The sequence below is a fragment of the Pan troglodytes genome, chromosome 6, assembly GCF_028858775.2.
Source record: "Pan troglodytes isolate AG18354 chromosome 6, NHGRI_mPanTro3-v2.0_pri, whole genome shotgun sequence".
NCBI lineage: Eukaryota > Metazoa > Chordata > Mammalia > Primates > Hominidae > Pan > Pan troglodytes.
In genome coordinates this window covers 22358227-22379202 of record NC_072404.2, presented here as the reverse complement: position 1 = coordinate 22379202, position 20976 = coordinate 22358227, and the positions used below count along the sequence as shown (strand labels likewise).

The 20976-nt window shown below is 38.4% G+C and overlaps 1 protein-coding gene and 1 pseudogene across 1 annotated transcript in view; both read right to left on the bottom strand.

Annotated features, from left to right (window-relative positions):
- Positions 1-210: 210 nt before the first annotated feature.
- Positions 211-20976, bottom strand: part of LRRC72 (leucine rich repeat containing 72) — a 56695-nt gene continuing 35929 nt past the window's right edge. The window contains exons 6-9 of the mRNA XM_016957112.3: positions 17924-18013; positions 16780-16932; positions 1657-1684; positions 211-446 (exon numbers count right to left, since the gene is read on the bottom strand). Coding sequence (XP_016812601.1) covers positions 281-446; positions 1657-1684; positions 16780-16932; positions 17924-18013 — 437 coding nt within the window. The 3' untranslated portion in view covers positions 211-280. The remainder of the gene's footprint in view (positions 447-1656; positions 1685-16779; positions 16933-17923; positions 18014-20976) is intronic.
- Positions 5767-8219, bottom strand: LOC101056787 (akirin-1-like; annotated as a pseudogene).

Here is a 20976-nt window from a genome sequence, read left to right as displayed (position 1 = left end):
GTTCTATTTCTTGATCTAGCATGCCAGTTACATAAACATGTTCAATTTTTGAAAATTCATTGAGCTGAACACTTATGAATTTTATACAATTCTGTACACAATTTTACTTAAACAACTTTACATTTAAAAACCTAAAATGTAGGAATTATTTTTCATTATTGGTGTTTCTGTTTACATTTAAATGTCTCAAATAATATCATCATAAGTATGTAATATGCTAAGTCACAGGGAAGTTTAATACACAACTGAAAACCACTAAGATATCTAGAAATACCAGGGCTTATCTCAGTGTAACTGTGAGCATTTGAGCTGGTTCTGTGCCTTCCTCTTCAAGGTACCTTTCCTCTCGTGTTGGAACTGTGTCCCAGTTCATAGAGGTCAAAGTCATCACTGATCTCTTCATGGACCTCACAAAAACAGCATCTTCTGGGTCATCAAGAACAGTTCTGCAAAAAAAGCAATTATGTCAGAAAAAAAGCAATCAAAAATGAAAATTTGACCAAAATGAAATTTTTATTCAAATGAATCAATGCCATGTTTTTCTGTGTTATTTGTAGCATAGTACAACTAAAAAATAATTTGCAGGCTCCACTGACAAATGACTTTCAGGCTAAGTGACACTATTTTTATTGTATATATTGTTTATTTTATAAATAAAGTATCTGAACATATTTGGGGATCAACTATTACAGTTTAGATCTCACATACTCATGCAGTCATGTTTTAAAACCAGTTAAATGAGATGGTTAAAATATTTATAGATATATGCATATTATTATTGTAAGTTCATTGTATTGCTAAGTTTTTTTCTACATTATGCCATATTTTATAAATGTACATGGAGATAATATTCAATACTGTATCCAAAGAAAAACATCTTAAGTGAAAAAATAAAAAAAGTGATGACTCTAAATTCATCAGTATTCATGAATTTGAAAAGTCTTCCATAGTATTAGTGAGGTGCTTGCTTTTGGAAATGTAAATTCCAATGAATATAAAATGTTAATCTACATGATAACTGCTATGACTGAACATATTTAGAGAATAGCTAAACATGGAATATAAAGCCCTACTTTCAGAATAGCTAATAGTTAAGGTTTATTTTTTTATTTTTTGAAACAGAGTCTCACTCTGTCACCCAGGCTGGAGTGCAGTGGCATGATTTAGGCTCACTGCAACTTCTGCCTCCTGGGTTCAAGTGATTTTCCTGCCTCAGTCTCCTGAGTAGCTGGGATTATAGGCGCCTGCCACCATGCCAGGCCAATATTTTGTATTTTTAGTAGAGGCAGGTTTTCACCATGTTTGCCAGGCTGGTCTCGAACTCCTGACCTGAGGTGATCCACCCACCGTGGCCTCCCAAAGTACAGGGATTACAGGCATGAGCCACTGCACCTGGCGAGGTTTTTTTTTTAAGCATCAAACTATCTTTTTGCTTATTTAGGACTTTGATAGTAATATTAAAAGCCCAAATATGTCAAATATGAATACAGAGCTTGAACTCATTTATCACAGAAAGACCTAGCAATTTTTCTCATCTATTGAAGAGTGAGTCATTTTTTAATTCATTAAAATCTATTTTAGGAAATGGAGATGAATTAAAGGGACAACACAATTATGAAATAATCTGATAATAAATGTATAGATAAAATTACTTACTTGTCTACATTATTTGCAAATGCAAAATCTAAAAAAAAAATACATTTTAAAGTTAGTATTTTAAAATATTTATCCAGCATTTAAAAACAATGGAACAATGCTATAAAGGAAAAATATAAAGCAGGGCTTTCTGTTTTCAAGTTATTCTTTACGCAAATAGTTCAATCTGTCAAAAAAGCCTTTTTATCTAACTCCAAAGCAAAACTTTCTCTTAGATATAGTGGGTTTTGCCTTAGGTTTTGGGGCAAATTTTTTTAATACAATACAAATCTCAAAACCCTGAGAACAGAAAGCTTAGTCAATTTATAATGTACCAATGGAATCCAAGTGGGAATTTTTATAATTAAGATATTGAGGCTGATATGCAGAAACCTATCCCTTTTCTTCCGAAAGGCACATGCATCTATAAATGGACTAACAGTCCAAATGAGGGGAAATATTTAGGAACATTTCAACCATTTGGATTCTTAGCATTAACTTTAAAGAAACGGAATAAACAAATACTAGTTCACAAGAATCTAGGTCTTCCTAGCTTTGAAGCTCCAAGACTAGTCCTCAAAACCTGGATTTCTTATGGTGTCTTCCAGAGACTGTCACTGCTTTGTTGATTTCCCTCCAGAAAGCCTAGGGCCCGTACAGAGATGGATTTTACTAGCACCTGTTGTGCCAGAGAAGCCCACAGTATCACCTCTTGCCATTCCACAAGCAGCAGCGACCACCAAGCCTCTCTGCCTTTGAATTCATCGCATTATTCCCTTCACAAGTGGCTAACGAAAGTCTCTCATGCGTTTCTGATCACCCTAGGCTCTTTCTTTTTTTACATTTTTCTCCCAGCTTTAGTGGTATAATTGACAAATAAAAACTGTATATATTTAAGGTGTACGACTTGATGTTTTAATATACGTATTCATTGTGAAATAATCATCACACTCAATCTAATTAACATATTCATCAGCCAGACAGTTGCCATTTTTTGTGTGTACGTGGTGAGAACACTTAAGATCTACTCTCTTAGTAAACTTCAAGTATACAATACGGCTAACTATAGTCACATCATATAAGATCTTTAGAATTTATTCATTTGTGTAATATAATTTAAACTTTGTACCTTTTGACTAACATCTCCCCATTTCCCCTTCCCCACAGCACCTGGCAATCACCATTCTACTCTCTGCTTCTATGAGTTTGACTATTTTAGATTCCATATATAAGTGGGATCATGCAGTATTTGTTCTTCTGTGTCTGTCTTATTTCATTTAGTATAACGCTCTCCAGTGTCATCCATATTGTCCAAAAATGACAGGATTTCTCTGTTCTCTTCTTCATTTTTAATTACAAAAAGCGCATACTTTACTTACAATGAATATAAACAATAAAGAAAATAGTGAGTAAAAAGGGAAATTTCCACTTCCTGTTATTACTATTAAGTATCACTATTAAAAGTTTTGTATGTATGTTTCCAGCCTATATGTCACACGTGTACTCACACACATACATGTATATATACATAGAGATTTGTTTGTTGACAAAATTCTAATTTTGTTATTACTCATAGTATACTATTTTTTCAATGTGTGTGGTTTTGTTTTTTGTTTTCGTTTTGTTTTTGTTTGAGATGGAGTCTCACTCTGTTGCCCAGGCTGGAGTGCAGTGGCACGATCTCGGCTCACTGCAACCTCTGCCTCACTGCAACCTCTGCCTCCTGGGTTCAAGCGATTCTCCTGCCTTAGCCTCCTGAGTAGCTGGGATTACAGGCGCCTGCTACCATGCCCGGCTAATTTTTGTATTTTTAATAGAGACGGGGTTTCACCATGTTGCCAGGCTGGTCTCAAACTTCTGACATCAGGTGATCTGCCCGCCTTGCCAAGGTGTTTTTAATACCTCCAAATATATTATGGATTAATTCTATAATGGAATAGTTTGTATTATACAAATGTGCCATAGTCTATTTAACATTCTCTTATGAATGACCATTTAAATTGTTTCTACTACTTTTGCTATTATAAAAAATGTTGCAACATGCAGCCTTATACCTATATATTTTTTCTTTGTCCATATGTGCAAGCACTTCTGTAGGGGAGAGATCAAATTTAGTTGCTGTGTCAAATGGTTTGCACATTTTATATGTTGGTGGATACTGCCATATGGTCATCCAAGAGAGTTGAACGAGTTTACATTCCCATCAATAACATGAACTGTGCTCGTTCCCCTCCTCATCTTTAACAACCCTTTAAAACTTCTGCCTACTTGTTGGATGAAAATGGTATCTCATTGTTTTGATTTCCATTTATTTGATCGTTAGTGAAGCTGATCATTATTTACATTTCTTTCTTTGTATATATGTCTTGTCCATGTCGTTTATTTTGTTTTCAATTTTTAAATTGACTTGGAGATGTCCTTTAGAAATTATGGGTGTTAACTTTTGCCTATTATATATGTTATAAAGACTTCCTCCAATTTTGCATTTTAATTTTCTTCCTATATGATGCTTTTTATTTTTAATTATTATGATACATACTAGTTGTACATATTTATGGGATACATATAATTGTTTTTCATTTTTATGTAGTTAAATCTGTCAACATTTCTCTTTGATGCCCTCTGGGTTTTGTGTGAGGCTTTGATTGGCCTTCACTTTGGGATTATGAAAGTATTTTCTTCCAGTACTTTCTGATTTCATTTACATTTAGATATTCAATCTCTCTGGAATCTATTTTTGTATATGGTATCTCCCTTAGAAAGTAATTCTAGTTTATTTCTTTGGCCCAGGGCTACTTTATGGCACAATTCTTGGGGGGCCTCAGTAAATGTTTTCTGTGCAAAGAGTGTCCACTGGAGTTATGCAACATGGAAGCTCTGTTGACTGCTGATTTTTGCCTTCACAAATTCTTGTACACAACTCCCTCAGTTGCTCAGCCCTATGCCAAACAATCTCTAGATCTCACATTGACCTCTAATACCTACCTGAACCTTCATGCATAGGTAGCAGTTGGCATTTACTCTTCTGGGTGTGCCTGATATGTCATAGCTACCCAAAGTCAGAAATGTCTTCAAGACTTGATTTCCTGAGCCGTTGATCTCCCAGCTCATACCTTTCAATTATCTGTTTTCTCTGGATTGTGTGCTGCCTTGTCTGTACTGGTGCACTCTTTGGTGAATTGCTGTTTGTTAAATAGTCTGCCTGGTCTTCCTTTTTGGCCTTACCCTTCTGTCTTCCCGAGTAGTACATGCCTCACCTGCCGGGCCCAGGCTCTGCAACACTATACCCCAGCTTGGGCTCAGCACCTGGAGCTCTGTCTTGAGCAAACATGGTGGAAATCCGGCAGCTTCACTTTTGGACCACTAATGGACATTTTAAAAGCTTGTTGGTATTTTATTTTAAATACCCCTTAATGTCTTTCTACATTTAGATATAGGTAATTGGTGAAAAATCTGCAAATCAGGTTCTTAAAGCCGGGTAGAAGCCCAAAGTGTTTTGGTTCTGAGAATACTGGCTATCATGCAATAAAACCCAGAGACAGTAATGAAAATTGGTACAACCCTTTTAACCATACTTATTTGATAAGGACTGATAGATGGGACTTGAAGAAAACTTAAAATTGATCTTGCTTCTCAAGATATTAGAAATATAATTGGTTTCTTAACTTCAGATTAAGGATAATAAAATCAAAATGTGGCTTTACAATTGCCTCATAAACATTTTTAAGTGTAGTTTCTTTCCAATAAAATAATTCATATTTCTCTTAGAATTACTCTTATAATTTTTTAGAATGTCACCATAAGGTAAGATTTATAAAAAACAAATATAGAAGCTGCAAAACTATATGGATAAATTTTAAAAATTTACATAGCGTGTTTTATTAGTTTTATTACAAATGTTTGCTTAATTAAGATATGCTAAAATAAGCCATACTCTGGGCTAAAAATACTTTTAGTTGCTATGATATAGTGGCCTTTTGTGGAAAATGAGTAGATTTATAATAATTGTCGTATCGATTATTAGAGGCTTTAGTCAACATATCTGTTAATTAAGAAGAAAAAGTTTCAAATGCAATAAAATATTCTCCCTATCTTTTCTGCTCCTGATTTTTTTTTTTTAAGAAGGCAAGGTAAACAAATAGCTTAAGTATTTTATTTGTTTGCAACTAAGCTTGTTAACACTATATAATGAAAATGTACAAAGAATAATGTTGCAGTTTTTGGTTAGATTTAAGTCAAAGACATTCATTAATAAGGAATCTTCGAATGTGAATATTCCAGAAATTTCTCTAAGCCATCTGATCAGAACAACTGTCTCTGAATATTACCTTACTTTGGAAGGTATTAGCATACATTTGAATTAAACTCAGAATTTTTCAAAATAAGCCCTAATTAAAAAAACTATTCTATATTCAAAGTAAAACAATATTAATAGAACTTTCCTTTCCAGAAACAATGAAGGAAACAAGGCATTTTGTAAAATGTGGTCCTGAACAAGTCACAGTAAAAAATAAATGTATACTTAACTTCCACCTCCTCAAAACAGAGGCTACTTTCTGTTCCTCAGCCTTGGAAACAAGGTGAAGAACAGCCTATATGCGACTTCGGGCAGGGGGTTGCCAAAACAAAGCTGAAGCAGTTGACCATGGACACCTCAAAAGAATTTGGGAGAACCCGACCAAAGGATCCAAATTCTATGTTGTTTTTTTTTGAGACGAAGTCTCGTTTTGTCGCCCAGGCTGGAGTGCAGTGGCGTGATCTGTGCTCACTGCAACCGCCACCTCCAGGGTTCAAGCGATTCTCCTGCCTCAGCCTCCCAAGCAGCTGGGATTACAGGCGCCTGCCACCACGCCCGGCTAATTTTGTTGTATTTTTAGTAGAGATGGGGTTTCACCATATTGGCCAGGGTGGTCTCGAACTCCTGACCTCAAGTGATCCGCATGCCTCGGACTCCCAAAGTGCTGGGATTACAGGCGTGAGCCACTGCGCCCAGCCCAAATTATATTTTTTAATAACTAATACAAAGGTGAAGTGGCTCCTCCCAAGTAGCAGTGCTGCCGGGGCCTGGCCCAGGCCTAGCCCTGGGATCACCTCTCATGCTCCCAAGCCAACCCTGATGCTCCTGCTCCAGGGTAGACCTTTTCCCTTTAGAGGTTCAGTGTCCAGGGAGCTCTATGATAATTGTGTGAATGAGGTGAGCGCTGACTCCATGTGAGTATTTTAAGGCTTGGAGTCAAGTATTTTCCTAACACGCCCAGGCAGAGTCCATGTGTCAATGGCCCGTCTCCAGTTTGTTCTAATTTCTCACCACGTGTCTGTAGATGTAGGACCATAGACCTTCGCTTTATCATCATAATGACATCTAATGTCCATCCTAACTTACGATTCATATTCTGAGCCTGGAAACAGTCCCTGTATTTAACAATACCTACACATAAAAACAATCCACTGTTACAACTTGTATGGTCACAAAACATTAATGATATTCTTTAGACCAAGCAAATGTTTTTTTACCATAATTGTCGTGCACCAAATTCACAGCCAGAATCCCCAAGATCAAAAAAAAATTTTTGCACAATACAAATAATAACTTAAAATACACATACACACATATACACACACTCTCACACGCACTTCTTACAGAACTGTGCTTGGGGAAACTCCATTTGTTGAATGCCACTGAAGGCATATTTTGCTAAACTGCTGCTCCAGGTATTTTTGTTTGGAAAATCTATCACAGTAGGGCACAGCTGTTTATTGGATGAGCAGAAAAGAAAGATATGCTTGTGGCAACCAGAAAGTTTTGCGGTCTTTCAAGTTGTATAAAATGGACCTGCAGAAACGTTTAAGTGTTCTCAGGATGCAATGTTGGAGCTGAAATGTGACATCAAACCAGTTGCAAAAAGTGTACAGCAGCCATCTCTTGAGGTCAAACCTGGTACCCAGATATGTGACAAAGCTTCAGGACACATAGCTTGTTGGCCTTGTCCCATACCGTCGCATAATCTGATCATGTGTGAATTTCACAAAAGATTCATATTGTTCTGCTAGTTTGGTATTGAGGATTTGCTCATACTCCTCCCGAATTTTATCTTCATAGTCTTTTAAGAGGCGCTCACATATTATGCCAACTTGTTGGAGGGTAAAGGTGGGCTGGTCCTTCTTCATCCATGAGGAACCTGGAGAGCTAGGTGCTGTGAGTGCTGAGGAGTGAGGTTGACTTTCCGAAGCACAAGCTTCACTCTGATTAAGAACAACTTCCAAATGTCTCCACCTCTGATAACGACTATATTCTTGTTTTATGTTCTGAAAAATTTGCTCCGGAGTTGGAAGGCGCCGCTCGCTGCCGGGCGGGGCGGGCTGCTGCAGACTCTGGGGTGGGGTCTGCGTCTGAAACGGCGGCGGCGGCTCGGCGTCCGGGGGCCGGAGGCCCGGAGTGGGGCCGGGCAGAGGGGCGCAGCGCCGCCGCTTCGGGAGCCGGGGCTCAGCAGCGCCGCCTCGAACTCCATGGGCCGCTTCAGCGTCGCCCCGCACGCCATGGGCCGCTTCAGCGTCGCCCCGCACGCCATGCCGCTGAGGGGCCAGGGACCGGGAGCGGACGCCGCGGTAAGTGCGGCCCAAGAGGCTCCTCAGCCGGGCTCGCCAGCCAAGCCGGCTCCAATGGCCATTCTGCTCCTGATTTTGTCTTTGGAGGTTCAATATGAAAAGGAGTAAAGAGAATTTAAAAAGGATTATAGTTCTTTCAGCAATCTGGTTAAACAAAAGAAATGTAGATCCCTAAAGGTAGGGATCACACCAATAATAATTATAGCACTGAAAAATAGATTGTGGGGGCTGACCTTGCATTGTTTGTTACTGTGTGCATTCGCTGTTTTTAAGAGGGGAGATTTTCTATCTAAAGACTCCTTTCCTACCACAGCATGGTCTACTCCAATAACATTCCATTTGGGCCATCACCTCTCACATGAAGTAAAAGGAAGGACTTTTACATAAACCAAGGAAGTGGCTGATTAACACAATAGTTCAACTTATTATACACCTGGTATGTGTCAGATCAAGTATCTCAATGTTTTACATATCAAGCATAACAGTCAAAGCAAGATATTATACTCATTTTAAAAATCAGAAATCTAAAGCAAACTTCCAAAATAAAACTTATAATTATTAGCAGATCTGGTATTCAAACCCAAGGGAGTCTAATCCCACACTGGTACTGCCACCTCTCTATTGGTTGATCTCTGACTTGAGTGTACATCAGAATCATCTGAAGGGCTTTATAAAACACAGCTTCTCAGGTCCCACCCTTGTTTCTAGTTTAGTAAATCTGGTTTGGGGCAAGAATTGGTAACAAGTTTCTAAGTGATATTGATACTGCTGGATTGGGGACCATATCCTTGTTGATGAAAAGAGTCAAACTCTAAAATATTTGAAGGGATTTATTCTGAGCCAAATATGAGTGACCAATGGCCTATCACACAGCCCTCAGGAGATCCTGAGAACATGTGCCCAAGGTGGTTGGGTCACAGCCTGCTCCCTCCCTCCCTCCCTCCTTTTCTTTCTTTTTCTGAGACAGAGTCTTACTCTGTCACCCAGGCTAAAGTGCAGTGATGCGATCTCAGCTCACTGCAACCTCCAACTCCCGGGTCCAACCGATTGTCCTGCCTCAGCCTCCCAAGTAGCTGGGATTACAGGTGCCTGCCATCATGCCTGGCTAAGTTTGTGTTTTTAGTAGAGACGGGGTTTAACCATATTGGCCAGGCTGGTCTGAAACTCCTGACCTCAAATGATCCGCCTGCCTTGGCCTCCCAAAGTGCTGGGATTACAAGCGTGAGCCACCATGCCTGGTGAGTTAGACAAGCATAAAATATATATATATATATTTTATTATACTTTAAGTTTTAGGATATATGTGCAGAACGTGCAGGTTTGTTACATAGGTACACATGTGCCATGATGGTTTGCTGCACCCATCAACCCGTCAGTTACTTTAGGTATTTCTCCTAATGCTATCCCTCCCCCAGCCCTCCAGCCCCCGACAGGCCCCAGTGTGTGATGTTCCTCTCCCTGTGTCCATGTGTTCTCACTGTTCAACTCCCACTTATGAGTGAGAACATGCAGTGTTTGGTTTTCTGTTCCTGTGTTAGTTTACTCAGAATGATGGTTTCCAGCTTCATCCACGTCCCTGCAAAGGACATGAACTCATCCTTTTTTATGGCTGCATAGCATTCCATGGTGTATATGTGCCACATTTTCTTTATCCAGTCTATCATTGATGGGCATTTGGGTTGGTTCCAAGTCTCTGCTATTGTAAATAGTGCTCCAATAAACATACATGTGCATGTGTCTTTGTAGTAGAATGATTTATAATCCTTTGGGCATATACCCAGTAATGGGATTGCTGGGTCAAATTGTATTTCTGGTTCTAGATCCTTGAGGAATCGCCACATTGTCTTCCATAATGGTTGAACTAATTTACACTGCCCCAAGAGTGTAAAAGCATTCCTATTTCTCCACATCCTCTCCAGTATCTGTTGTTTCCTGATTTTTTAATGATTGCCATTCTAACTGGCATGAGATGGTATCTCATTGTTGTTTTTATTTGCATTTCTCTAATAACCAGTGATGATGAGCTTTTTTTAATATGTTTGTTGGCCACATAAATGTTTTCTTTTGAGAAGTGCCTGTTCATATGCTTCACTCACTTTTTGATGAGGTTGTGTTTTTCTTGTAAATTTGTTTAAGTTCCTTGTAGGTTCCGGATATTAGCCCTTCGTCAGATGGATGGATTGCAAAAATTTTCTCCTATTCTGTAGGTTGCCTATTCACTCTGATGACAGTTTCTTTTGCTGTGCAGAAGCTCTTTAGTTTAATTAGATCCCATTTGTCAATATTGGCTTTGGTTTCCATTGCTTTTTGTGTTTTAGTCATGAAGTCTTTGTCCATGCCTATGTCCTGAATGGTATTGCCTAGCTTTTCTTTTAGGGTTTTATGGTTTTAGGTCTCACATTTAAGTCTTTAATCCATCTTGAGTTAATTTTTGTATAAAGTGTAAGGAAGACATCCAGTTTCAGTTTTCTGCATATGGCTAGCCAGTTTTCCCAACACCACTTATTAAATAGGGAATCCTTTCCCTATTGCTTGTGTTTGTCAGGTTTGTCAAAGATCAGATGGTTGTAGATGTGTGGCATTATTTCTGAGGCCTCTGTTCTGTTACATTGGTCTATATATCTGTTTTGGTACAAGTACCATGCTGTTTTGGTTACTGTAGGCTTGTCGTATAGTTTGAAATCAGGTAGTGTGTTACCTCCAGCTTTGTTCTTTTTGCTTAGAATTGTCTTGGTTATACAGGCTGTTTTTTGGTTCCATATGAAATTTAAAGTAGTTTTTTCCAATTCTGTGAAGAAAGTCAAAGGTAGCTTGATGAGGATAGCATTGAATCTGTAAATTACTTTGGGCAGTATGGCCATTTTCATGATAGTGATTCTTCCTATCCATGAACATGGAATGTTTTTCCATTTGTTTGTGTCTTCTCTTATTTCCTTGAGCAGTGGTTTATAGTTCTCCTTGAAGAGGTCCTTCACATCCCTTATAATTTGTATTCCTAGGTATTTTATTCTCTTTGTAGCAATTGTGAATGGGAGTTCACTCATGATTTGGCTCTCTGTCTATTATTGGTGTATAGGAATGCTTGTGATTTTTGCACATTGGTTTTGTGTCCTGAGACTTTGCTGAAGTTGTTTATCAGCTTAAGGAGATTTTGGGCTGAGACAATGGGGTTTTCTAGATATACAATCATGTCATCTGCAAACAGGGACAATTTGACTTCCTCTCTTCCTATTTGAATACATTTTCTTTCTTTCTCTTGCCTGATTACCCTGGCCAGAACTTTCAATACTATGTTGAATAGGAGTGGTGAGAGAGGGCATCCTTGTCTTGTGCCAGTTTTCAAAGGGAATGCTTCCAGTTTTTGCCCATTCAGTATGATATTGGCTGTGGGTCTGTCATAAATAGCTCTTATTATTTTGATATATGTTCCTTCAATACCTAGTTTATTGAGGATTTTTAGCATGAAGGGGTGTTGAATTTTATCGAAGGCCTTTCTGCATCTATTGAGATAATCATATGATTTTTGTAGTTGGTTCTGTTTATGCGATGGATTACATTTATTGATTTGCATATGTTGAACCAGCCTTGCATCCCAAGGATGAAGCTGGCTTGATCGTGGTGGATAAGCTTTTTGACGTGCTGCTGGATTCAGTTTGCCAGTATTTTATTGAGGATTTTTGCATTGATGTTCGTCAGGGATATTGGCCTGGAATTTTTTGTTGCTGTGTCTCTGCCAGGTTTTGGTATCAGGATGATGCTGCCCTCATAAAATGAGTTGGGTGGAGTTCCTCTTTTTCTATGGTTTAAAATAGTTCCAGAAGGAATGGTACTAGCTCCTCTTTGTACCTCTGGTAGAACTCAGCTGTGAATACATCTGGTCCTGGGCTTTTGTGGTTGGCAGACTATTAATTACTGCCTCAATTTCAGAACTTGTTATTGGTCTATTCAGGGATTTGAGTTCTTCCTGGTTTAGCCCTGAAGTTTGAACTTCCTGGTGGCTTTGTTAACACTGTGAGGGGAAAACCACCTACTCAAGCTTCTGTTTTGGCAGACGCCCCTCCCCCCACCAAGCTCGAGCGACCCAGGTCGACTTCAGACTGTTGTGCTGGCAAGGAGAATTTCAAGCCAGTGGATCTTAGCTTGCTGGGCTCTGTGGGGGTGGGATCCGCTGAGCTAGACCACTTGGCTCCTTGGCTTCAGCCTCCTTTTCAGGGGACTGAACAGTTCTGTCTCTCTGGCATTCCAGGTGCCACTGGGGTATGAAAAAAGACCTCCTGCATCTAACTCGGTGTCTGCCCAAATGGCCGCCCAGTTTTGTGCTTGAAACCCAGGGCCCTGGTGGTGTAGGCACCCAAGGGAATGTCCTAGTCTGAGGGTTATGAAGACCATGGGAAAAGTGTAGTATCTGGGCCGGATAGCTCCGTTCCCCAAGGCACCGTCCCTCATGGCTTCCCTTGGATAGGGGAAGGAGTTCTCCAACCCCTTGCACTTCCCGGGTGAGGCGGCACCCCATTCTGCTTTGGCTGTCCCTCCGTGGGCTGCACCCACTGTCTAACCGTCTCAATGAGGTAAGCCAGGTACCTCGGTTGGAAATGCAGAAATCACTCGCCTTCTGTGTTGATCTCGCTCAGAGTTGCAGACTGGAGCTGTTCCTATTCGGCCATCTTGCCGGTCACCACAATTGTAAATATTTATCAGACTTAATATCTGTGTTGATGTTAATGCTGGTTGGCTTTTCCTGAATTCCAAAAGGGAGGGGGGGTATAAGGAGGCATGTCCGGAGCCCCCTTCCCTCACGGCCTGAACAAATTTTTCAGGTAAACTGGAATGCTCTTGGCCAAGAGGAGGGGTCATTCAGATGATTGACGGGCCTTAGAATTTTATTTTTGTTTTACACTCTGAAAGCCACTGCTTTACACTATGCCCCTCTGCACCTACAACATGTCCTATGGATGCTACTTTCATTCTATGGGAAATACTAAGAATAAAGGAACAAATTGAATGACACCTTAAGGAAGTGATTTAAAATTGAGGCATTCTACAGTATAACTGGCCTGGTCTCTTCAAAAAGTCATGGAAAAAAAAAAAAAAAAAAAACAGAAACAAAAACCAGGGAATCTATTCTAAATTAAAAGACACTGAAGAGCATAACAAATCTAATTGTGAATTTTGACTAGATTCTGGTTTGAAAAAGCACTGTAGAAACCTTCTTGGAACAATTGAGAAAATGTGAATATGGGTTTTTTGTTTGTTTGTTTGTTTGTTTTGAGAGAGGGTCTCGTTCTGTTGGAGTGCAGTGGTGTGATCTCGGCTCACTGCAACCTCCACCTCCTGGGTTCAAGCGATTCTCATACCTCAGCCTCCTGAGTAGCTGAGATTACAGGTGCTCGCCACCAAACCCAGCTAATTTTTGTATATTTTGGTAGAGATGGGGTTTGGTCATGTTGCCCAGGCTGGTCTCAAACTCCTGACCTCAGGTGATCCGCCCACCTAGCCCTCCCAAAGTGCTGGGATTACAGGCATGAGCCACCACGCCTGGCGAGTTATATTTTAAATAATATAAACAAACCAGTTTTTTTCTAAGGTGTGAGAGTGGCATTATGGTTAAACAGGAAAATGTCCTTATTTTTAAACTTTCAGTCTAAATTATTTAAAAGTGTGAAAGTTGCAGATACCAGGATGAAATCACTCTTGTCAGAATCAAACAAATTGGAGCCAGAAGGCAGTAAGGAGGAGAGCTCACGCTTGCATGTCTGATAAGACCTGTCTCAAGGGCATTCCAAAATAACCCCCGCAATACATTATTTTGCGTCCCGCACACAACTCATGTTTGTCATGACCTACATTTCTCATGTATGCACACATTTCTATGACCAGGTTTATCACTATACATTCTTTAGGACTCAACAATTCAGATAAGATCCTCTCAAAAGAACATTTGCCTAGTAACAGAATCTCCACCAATGAACTTGTAGCTTTGGGCCTCTGGAATCAATGAACTGTGCTTCCAAAAGGCTTATGTGAATTCTTTTTTTTTTTCTTTTCTTTTTTGAGATGGAATCTCCCTCTGTTGCACAGGCTGGAGTGCAATGGCGTGATCTCGGCTCGCTGCAACCTCCACCTCCCAGGTGCAAGCAATTCTCCTGCCTCAGCCTCCCAAGTAGCTGGAATTACAGGTGCCATCACTGCACCCAGATAATTTTTGCATTTTTAGTAGAGACTGGGTTTTGCCATGTTGTCCAGGCTAGTCTCAAACTCCTGACCCCAAATGATCTGCCTGCCTCAGCCTCCCAAAGTGCTGGGATTACAGGCTTGAGCCACCACGCCTGGCCACTTTTTCCCAAATAAAAAGCTTCCTTCCCTTCCCTTCCTCTCTTGCACCTGTGGCTTGCCATAGCTGTGCATCCCGGGTTATAATTCTTTTTGCTTACTCCCACATAAATTCATTATCTTAAGAGATATTTTTCTCTGATGTCTTTTTTTAGGTTGACAGGAGTGAAATGTAATGATGTCTGCTGCTGAAACATTTTAATCCTTCGGCAATACATTGATTTTCCAATTTACACTGTAGTTGGAAATGCCAAATGCAGTGTAAGTCATTCATTTAGGAAGGACAGGTCTTCTGAGGAGACCTGTCCTTGTTTGTTTTTTTGTTTTTTAAGATGGAGTTTCGCTCTTGTTGCCCAGGCTAGAGTGCAATGGCCCGGACTCGGCTCACTGCAACCTCTGCCTCCCAGGTTCAAGTGATTCTCCTGCCTCAGCTTCCTGAGTAGCTGGGATTACAGGCATGTGCCACCACGCCTGGCTAATTTTTGTATTTTTAGTAGAGATGGGGTTTCTTCATGTTGGTCAGTCTGGTCTTAAACTCCCGACCTCAGGTGATCTGCCCACCTCGCCTCCCAAAGTGCTGGGATTACAGGTGTGAACCACCGCGCCTGGCCACCTGTCCTTAAATAAAGAGGCAAAAGCGTCAGATATGGAGGGCGGTAAATATAGCAGAATATGAACACTTGTTGAATATATGTGGGCATATACCAATATTTATTTTAATATTCTTTAACTTTTTCTGTTAGAAAATTTTCACAATAAAAAGTTCGGGGAAGTCTTAATTTTGTCCTCATTCTTCTTTTTCTTTTCCTTTACCTTTTGCTCATTCTTGAATAATAATTGAGTTGGTTATAAAATTCTTGGTTGGCCATTACTTGTCCTCAGCATTTTAAAAACTTTCGATCACTGTTTTCTGACTTCCACGATTGTAGTTGGAGAGTCTGTTGTGAATCTGTGTTATTCTTTTGCAGGTCATCTGGGTTTTCTCTCCGACTGCTTTAAGATGGTTTTGCCTTTGGTGAAGACTTTTGTTGTTGTTGTTGTTGTTACGTGTCTTTTTTGTGTTTGGATTCATTTTGTCTGGTGCATCTAAGAATTCTTTGCCAATTCTGGTAATTGTCTGGTCAATCTAAGAATTTATTTATCAGTTTGGGAAAATTTCCAGCCATTATCACTTTAAACATTACCTTCTGCTCAATTTCTATCTATAATTTGTTTTTCAGGAACTATTACTGAAGTTATATTGTACCTTCTCTTTCTAATGTCTCTCCTTTTCTCAATATCTAATTCATATCTTCTATTGCTTTCTTTATCCATGTAGCATTCTGGGTAATTTCTTCCAAACTATTTTTTAATTCAATTTCCCCTTTATTTCTAGATAATTGGTTTGGTTTTTTAAAAATGTATGTTGTCTCTTTGGCGAAGTGTCATAAAGAAAAGGATTTTACCTTTGCACCTTTTCTTATCCACCCTCTCTTCCTTCCTGGAATGGAGATGTGAGGCTTGGGGGTATACCAGCCACCTTGTAATCATAAAGCACACTAAGAGTAGCAGAACAAAAGACAGATATATCCTTGAACACTGACAACATTGTAGAACTTTATGCTAACCCTAGATACCCTATCTTTCTATTCTTTGCTGTCTGAGAAAACTAAACCCCTATTTTTTTTTTTGCATTTCTGTTACAAATATGAAATTAAATTCCTACAAATGAAACATCCTGAAAATATTCAAGTTATACTTGCATATAATGACCCTGTATGTGAGTATAATCAAAATATTACCAGTGCTTATTTCTGGATGGTAGAATTGCAGATGATCTTTATTTCTTCTTCATGTTTTTTCTATATTATCAAAAATTATATAGACTTAATTGGTAAAATCATCCATGTTAGTGGTAATAAAAATAACAATGGCTTATTTATTGAGCCCTTTATACTGTGTTAGGTACTGGGATAGAGGCTTCAATGTATTATCTCGTTATTATCACAGCACCTCATTTAATTTCACATGCATGAGTGAGGATGAAAATTGCATACTTACTTTAACTGGACTAAAAGTATTATAAAGTTAGCAAATATATTAGAAATTATTCCATTATATAGATACTTAAGTTTATTGTAAATTGTAGTTGTTATTATTACAATCAAATTACCCAAAAGTTTGAGGAGTTTTAATTTCATTAAATATTTTTTTTTTTTTACAAAATACCTGAAGGTACTCTCTGGGCTGGTTTTTGCTTAAATGGTGATTTGGGATCCCATGAAGCATCCACTTTTCCTCCGAATGCTATTGATTGAACGATATGAGCCTTTTTATGGTTAAAAATGGTAATCATTGATCTTCTTTCTTTTTCTGTAACTTCTGATAAATGCAAAAAGTAATGTTATTGCATAACATTATAAATAGGCAGAGTGATTCAAAATAGAACTGAACACTTTCAAGAATGTATTTATCTAAACTATGATATATGTGAACATCCTGTCAAAACTGTTTTGCAAAGGGGCTATCACAGTTATTTCCATAATCTTACAAGCACTCAATATACACCCCACATGTCACAAGACAGAGCTTAATCCTTCAATCTAATGCATCCCAAACACCCTTTAACACATCACCAAGGATGATTAAAATTTTAGCATGAAACATCCTTTCATTTCCTCAAGGCTATTAGGAGAGGTATAACCATAAGTTTCCGATGTATCCTATAGAAAGTGGTTACTCAGCAATAAACTATTAAGAATGTTCAAACCTGCAGAGACAGAAAGGTAAGTAGATAGATAATATAGCATTTGGGGGCAAAATAGGCCTCAAAAAACGTTAAGTGTAATATGCTGAGGTTGATTGTGTGTGTGTGTGCATGTGGCTTATAGAAATCTGACATGCTATCTTGAAGATGTATTCATAAAGAAGTCATCATTCACTGTATGTTTCTATATATATATATATATATTTACAGAATTTTAAAATCACAACTTTTAGAACTTAAATTGGCCTTATGAGATTTATTCCAATTCCCTCACTTTTGAGATAAGAAACTAAGGTGCCAGGAAGTAAACGATTTGGCATCCAACCTGTTAATGTCAAAACTAGGACCAGAAGGAATACTTTCCTCAGCTCAGTTAGAGGGCCTTTCTAATAAAGTAGTAAAGAGACATGAATTTCTAAATTAGGGCAAATTTTAGAGAGCAAGTCTTTCAAAAATAAATAATTGAAAAACTTCCATTTACAAAGACAATTATTCAAAGATATATTTTTTACAAAGACATATTTTCAAAGGTAGTCTTCGTTTTTAAACTGCTGAGCTATAAGACTACTTCTCAAATATTTCTTTGCAAGAAGGAAGGGTCCTTACGATTTCGGTCAAGCAGCTCCACTCCTGGAAGGTGGTAGATGATATATAAACGATACAGGTTATATTGGCACAAAGGATTTTGGTATAGACCTGCAAATGAAGAATCCAAAATAAAAATGTCAGATTTCAAAATCAGTTTCACTTATCACTTATAAAATACAAAAAAATTAAGAGATTCATATAAAACATAAGAACTTGTAAAGCTCTTCATATCAAGCAACAGACCCATTAAACCTTTACTTAGAGCACCAGTTAATTTTTCTATCTGTTAAATTCATTCATTCAACAAATATTTACCAAGTGGTTACTATCCACTAGGAACTGTGCTAAGGGCTATGATCAAATCATTGACCCAAGTCCGCAACAAATGAGGGAAATTTTTAGCATGTCCATAAATAAGTTAGTAAATGAAGAACTAGATATCAGCTCTATTGGAGTCTCTAGGCTACTTTTTATTAAAATATCACTTGGTACTCTTCTTTCAGTCTCCAAGTTCACAAGGGTGCATGCGTGAAGATAGGCAGAGACACAACACCCTGCTCTAATAGAACTTACTTCCTCCACACCATTGCTCATAGTTCAGAATGTGTCAATAGTAGCTTCAGATCTCAGTAGGACCAGAGCTGAGCAGATGTGGCTCTTGCATCTTGTCTACCCCTGGCCAGGCACGTGCAGTTCTGAGATCCTGGTGTGCAGGTGCTAGGATGTGTGATAAACCACACTTCCTAATGCAGTGGTTGGAAGAAGGGGGCATGTGGATGCAGAAGCAGCCCTGGCACTTTTGACATCATATCCCTTGGGAATCAGCACATAGGTATGTTTTTAAACATCCTCAACTAGAAGTTGTGAGGGCTTTATTTTTTAAAAAAGATATTTTCCCTCTTCATCCTAGATGATAATAAACATATTTTTTCAATACAATGTGAAATAAAACTTTAATGATTTTCAGTTGGGCATTTTTTTTTTTTGACAGAGTCTTGTTCTTGTTGCCAGGCTGGAGTGCAATGGCATGATCTTGGCTCACTGCAACCTCTGCCTCCCGGGTTCAAGCAATTCTCCTGCTTCAGCCTCCTGAGTAGCTGGGATTACAGGCGCCTGCCACCACGCTTGGCTAATTTTTGTATTTTTAGTAGAGACGGGGTTTCGCCATGTTGGCAAGGCTGGTCTCGAACTGCTGACCTTGTGATCCGCCCGCCTTGGCCTCCCAAAATACAGGCATGAGCCACCGCACTTGGCCAGTTATCTTTAGTTATTCGGATTCCACCTACCTACATGCAATTTCTAGGAAATTCTTCTGAAAATACACCTAATAAGGAGAACCACTAGATGGCAGTAGTAGAAAGAGCTCCAGCTACTGCACAACTACTTCACTCAACAAAATGAAGCTCACTTAATGTACATGTGAAATTTAAGAGTACTGTTGTAGACTATTCATAAAATACAGGTTTGATAAAGGCATGAAAATAATAAGCATTAGAAACTTGAAAAAAACTGATTAATATTTCTAAAGAGCAGTTTGTAACATAAAGAAGATTGGGGTAGGTGCATGCTTAAAATATAACAAGCTAGATAAAAACTTTAAAAAAATCAATCATCTGGATGTTTTCTCTGTAGTAATAAAGCATTCTGATATTTGTTGTATAAACACAACTTTTTCTGGCTAATAAAAGCGTTATATATAGCTATTCCCTGTGGAAAACGCGAGCTTTAGAGGGACATAAAGCAGGCAATGGAAGACACCTGGTACATAATAAACAAAAGTTACAGGAGTGAGGAAAGGGATACAGGAAAATGTAGAGCCAGGAGCCACAAAGAAATTTAAAAGAAAGGAAATATGTATGTAATGGAGAAAATGAGAAGACAAATAAAACTTTTTTTTTCAAGATTTCTTAAATGACAGAAAATGGTCTGAATTTTATTCTTGAAAGAGAAGGATTTTAAAGTGGTAACAAATAATTATAACTGCAGGACAGGGAATAGAACAGATGTATATTAAACCACTAATAAGGACAGATTTTAAAAGAGCCATAGGGATCATGAATTGTAGTTCGAGCCAGAGAAAGTAAAGAAAAGGACCCTCTTCAAGGATATAAAAGCAAAACACAATTGTTTCTAATGAGAACTCAGAAGGAAGAAAAAGTCACAGATGCTTTAGTACAGAAGTCTGCTTTGTGGTTACTGTCTTGGGGAATCACATCTGACACCTCATAACCCTGTTATACATTATAGCATCTGGAAGTAGAGTCTGCCTTTACATATGACGTTAATGGAAAATGTACCAACATCTTTCAATGACGTTTTCTCTAGGTGTACCCTTCGTCTTCTCTTTCCCCTCTGAGGACATTACTATCCATTTCATTTAATTTCTTGGCTTTTTCTGCTAATCCTTGGTTAAGTAACTTCTATATGGAAATTTAAAAACTAGCTTCAGCTAAATAAAACACCAAACTTGGATTTACTACTGTTACATTACTTATTAACAACATATTGATACTAAAAACTCTATGGAGTTGTGGTTGACATTCATCTCATCCTAAAGTCAAAACTGAATGACACGAAATCAGAAAACTGAACTGTTAGCCCAGCCTCTGCTTAAATTAACTTTAAAAATTGAATTAAATAACTTGACAGGCATTTCATCATTATTATTCACTGTTTCCTAGCTCTTAAATTTTAGAAGAAGCAAACATATTTTTAACTCTATTTTTTCCTTCTATACTATTAAACATTTAACATTTTGGATTTATGAGTTTTGGATTGATGCTACTAAAATCAACATAAATTAAATGTCTAAGATGTGAAATCGGTTTCCTGTTTCTGAATGTTCTGAAAGCCTTCTATGATGTATGGGCACATTCTTTTAGAAACCATGAAGAGAAATTGCTTACACTTTCACTTTCAATAGGTTAATACTATTTAATCCACCTTCCCTCTAGGCTACTTACAGAGTATACCTCAGTGGCGCCAGCACTGTCTTGCTTATCTTAATTTGGGATTCTGAGTCTAAGCAATTTACATTTACCCAATGATATATTAAAATGTCTCTACTACCT